The 3,555-nt window shown below is 45.4% G+C and overlaps 1 protein-coding gene across 1 annotated transcript; it reads right to left on the bottom strand.

The window, feature by feature from the left end:
- Window positions 1-1,665: 1,665 nt before the first annotated feature.
- On the bottom strand, window positions 1,666-2,493 carry LOC147893809 (pentatricopeptide repeat-containing protein CRR2, chloroplastic-like). Its single transcript, XM_087386366.1, has one exon. The coding sequence runs from the start codon at window positions 2,491-2,493 to the stop codon at window positions 1,666-1,668; it is 828 nt and encodes a 275-aa protein (XP_087242492.1).
- Window positions 2,494-3,555: the final 1,062 nt, after the last annotated feature.

Here is a 3,555-nt window from a genome sequence, read left to right as displayed (position 1 = left end):
AAAATGGTTACCACATGAATATACTCCCTGCTGAATTTGATGGAAACAATTGGCAACCCTCACGAAATTTTTGTTGACCCACTTATCTTAGGTTGAACTTGGAGGTAGACAGCACATTCACATGTTCTTCAATAAGTGTTTATGAAGCGACGGAAATTAGCCCAACAACAATGGCCAACTTCTCACTGGAGCAAAGCATCTCATCTTTCTCTTCTACATACACAAGATGAAATACTGGATTTGTCATGCACATATTTTACCGCCTCCTTGAACCTACTCGACCTCTCCAACATGGTGTGATCTGTCACCATCCACAAATTTATGAATGAATTATTCATGTTGCTCTGACCTACCAATCTCCTTGCACTAGTTATCAATAATTGCTTTTCACACCTCTACATCATCGAATTTAGCACAGATGTTTGTAGCAATACAAATGATGAAGCTCCTTGGAGCTGATGCAAAAGCATTATTTGCAGCACACACACCCCACTCCACATCACCATGAATCCTGCATACACCTAGATGAATCCAAGAACATTCCCAAACTCATCCTCTAAAAACAACATAGTGCAGTTTCAATCTCACGATAGTCACTCATAAGATTGAAAACCATAAACTCCATCACGCATAGCAGGGACTAGCTACTATGACATCCCCACTGACGTCATCAGCGCCCAACAGTGGGTGTAGACCATAGTGTAAAAGTATGCTCTCACACATACAAATCCACACACCCACACATACTTGAGCATCCATTTATACAAAGTCTTCGTACTGAGTTTCTGTCGACACTCCGGAGGTGAAGGGCAAACTCAACCATGACGAAGGCTAGCACTAAAGAAGAAGGCTAATCAAAAAGTAGTCCAAATCTCTTCATTCAAGCTACAACTGCTTGTGAAGTCTCAACGATTTCATTTTAGTCTCTCCCAAACGAGCATCTAAATCTAAATCTGCATGATGAAAGCAAGCTCAACCATCCTAACCTAGCATCTTTAAATGGCATGCTCATGATCAAGTCCTCTGCGTCTTTCAGGAGTCCTCGTCGGCCAAGAAGATCAATCATGCACCCATAATGCTTTGCTGAGGGGTTTATGCCATGGTCCCTGTTCATAGAGAGAAAATATTGCGTTGCATCAGCAACTAGACCTGTATAGTCGCATGCACTGAGAACACATACAAAGGTTACCTTGTCTGGCTTCACACCTTCAGCCTGCATTTGACCGAACAGTTGTAGGGCTTCCTTTCTGAACCCGTTCTGAGAAAATGCTGAAATTATGGTATTCCATGAGACCACATTCCACACAAGCATCCGTGCAAACACAGCCCTTGAATCATTTAGACTCCCACATTTACCATACATATTGACGAGGGCTGTCCCCACAACAACATCAGACTCCCATTTACAGCCAACAATACTAGCATGTAGGTGTCAGCCTTCTTCCAAGGCTGTTTTGCTGGCGCACACATCCAAAATGCAAATGAAGGTGATCTTGTTATGGTCAATGCTTTCAGCCTGCATTTGACCAAATAATTGTAAAGCCTAAAGCCTCCTTGCTGTGCCCTTCCTGGACACAAGCTGTGATCATGGCATTCCACGAGATCGCATCCCGTAGTGCAATCTTTGCAAACACAACCCTTGAATCATCTAGGCTCTCACACTTCCTATACATATTGACGAGGGATGTTCCCACAACTGCATCCGACTCCCATCTGTTGCCAACGATAATTCAAAACGCAGAGGAACGTGACCTTGTTTGGGTCAATGCCTTTGGCCTGCATTGCATCAAACAGTTGTAGAGCCTCCTTACCATGCCCATTTTGGGCACACACTGCAATCATGGCATTCCACGAGACTGCATTCCGCAGTGGCATCTCTGCAAACACGGCCGTTGAATCATCCAGGCTGCTGCACTTACCATACATATTGACGAGGGCTGTCCCCACCACCACATCTGATTCCCATTTATTGCCAACAATAAGAGCATGGATCTCTCGACCTTTCTCTAAGGTTGCTACACTCGCACACGCATCTAATACGCAGGTGAAAGTTATCGTGTTTGGCTCGACTTGTGTTTGCATTTCTTCAAACAGTTGTAAAGCTTCTTTGCCACACCCATTCTGGGCATACGCAGCGATCATAATACTCCAGGAGTACAGATTCGGGTAGACTATTTTGTTGAACATAGCTCGTGCATACTCCAAGCTTCCACATTTTCCATACATTTCAACAAGAAGGTTACTCAGAAATCTGTTATCCGCATATCCATGCCTGTTCATGTGCTCATGCACACGCTCACCCTCAGACAAGGCCTTAACACTAGTGTAGTGCTTCAAAAGACAGGCATAGGTAGCAGCATCTGTTTCTGGACCAAGCTGACCAAGGATCTCCTCATTCAAACTTTCAGGATAGCAGTCATCATTCCTTGCAAGGCCAATCTGATGGTGCCCATCTAATATATGTGTATGACAGGGGTTTCTGGGAAAAACCATCCTATTCCTGGTCAGCCAGATGGATAGAAGACCACAGGCCACAACATAGCTAAAGTGGGTAAGATATCAATCCAACCTTTCAAAAAAACCATTTTCCATCTAAGCTTGAAGGAAAAGTTACGCATTAATTCAAAGTGCCGAATATACCAATCTCTGACTTGCTCCATACATCTAGCATAGGGCCCGGACCAGAACAGGTGAGCAACCTCTTCTTGATCCATTCTGCAAAAAGGCAGCGTAGGATCAACGCAGGACAACTTTCGAATCCTGTTCCGTAAAGGAAGCCAGTTATGCAGTTTCCTTCCATATATCCAATAGCGCTAATTTTCCACCATTTCTTTCCTCAACAGAACTGCCAAATGGAATTAAGTCTTACACTGAGCCAAAATAGCCCATTTTCTGACCACTCCTCGTCCTTGGCTTCCTCCTCGCCCACGATCGCACTTACATGCTGCCGGAAAATCTCTGCTACATGCCAGTATTGCGTGACAATTTTGCCGCTGACGTCCTCTACTCTGTCAATCTGATCCCTTGCTTGTTTACGTTTGCAAGCTTTGAAGAATACCTTGGACGGGCAGTCACCCACTTCGAGCCAGATCTGCTTGCTTTTGAGTCTAGCTAGCTGTGCATCTTCAATTTCCTTGGCCTTCACCAGGACAGGGTCCGCCGGCGAAACTTGGATCGCCTCGTGCAGAGACTGACTTCCTCTTGAAGACCACAGGGTCCGATCTAGCCCGGGGCCTGGTGGATGTCTTGAAAATATTTGTCAAACACCTAGCGTGGAGCTGCAGGAAAGGCCTTCGTGGCGATGCGCGCCTCAAGGAGTCAATCTGTGGAGTTTGGCGTTTAGAAGCGAAGGGGAAGCATTCGCACGACCTCACTCAGGCCAGGAATCTGTTCAAAAAAGGAGTAAAGATTTGGCAAGACATCTGGGACGACAAGAAAGCTAGTCGACTGGCTATCCATCAACACCCTTAGCGAAAAGCTGCGCCTTACGCAGGGGGAGAAGGATCTAATGACAGCGGTGTTAGAAAGAATCCCGGAAGACTGGCCCTCAAGCTA

The sequence above is a fragment of the Dipteris shenzhenensis genome, chromosome 15 (genome assembly GCF_047967505.1).
Source record: "Dipteris shenzhenensis isolate YYH24624 ecotype China chromosome 15, Dip_SZ_1.0, whole genome shotgun sequence".
NCBI lineage: Eukaryota > Viridiplantae > Streptophyta > Polypodiopsida > Gleicheniales > Dipteridaceae > Dipteris > Dipteris shenzhenensis.
Note: the sequence above shows the minus strand (reverse complement) of the source record. Positions and strands in the feature narration are given on the sequence as shown.

What these genes read in the sequence shown, in the direction of transcription:
- LOC147893809 (XM_087386366.1), bottom strand. Translation starts at nt 2,493, where the DNA reads ATGGTTTTTCCCAGAAACCCCTGTCATACACATATATTAGATGGGCAC.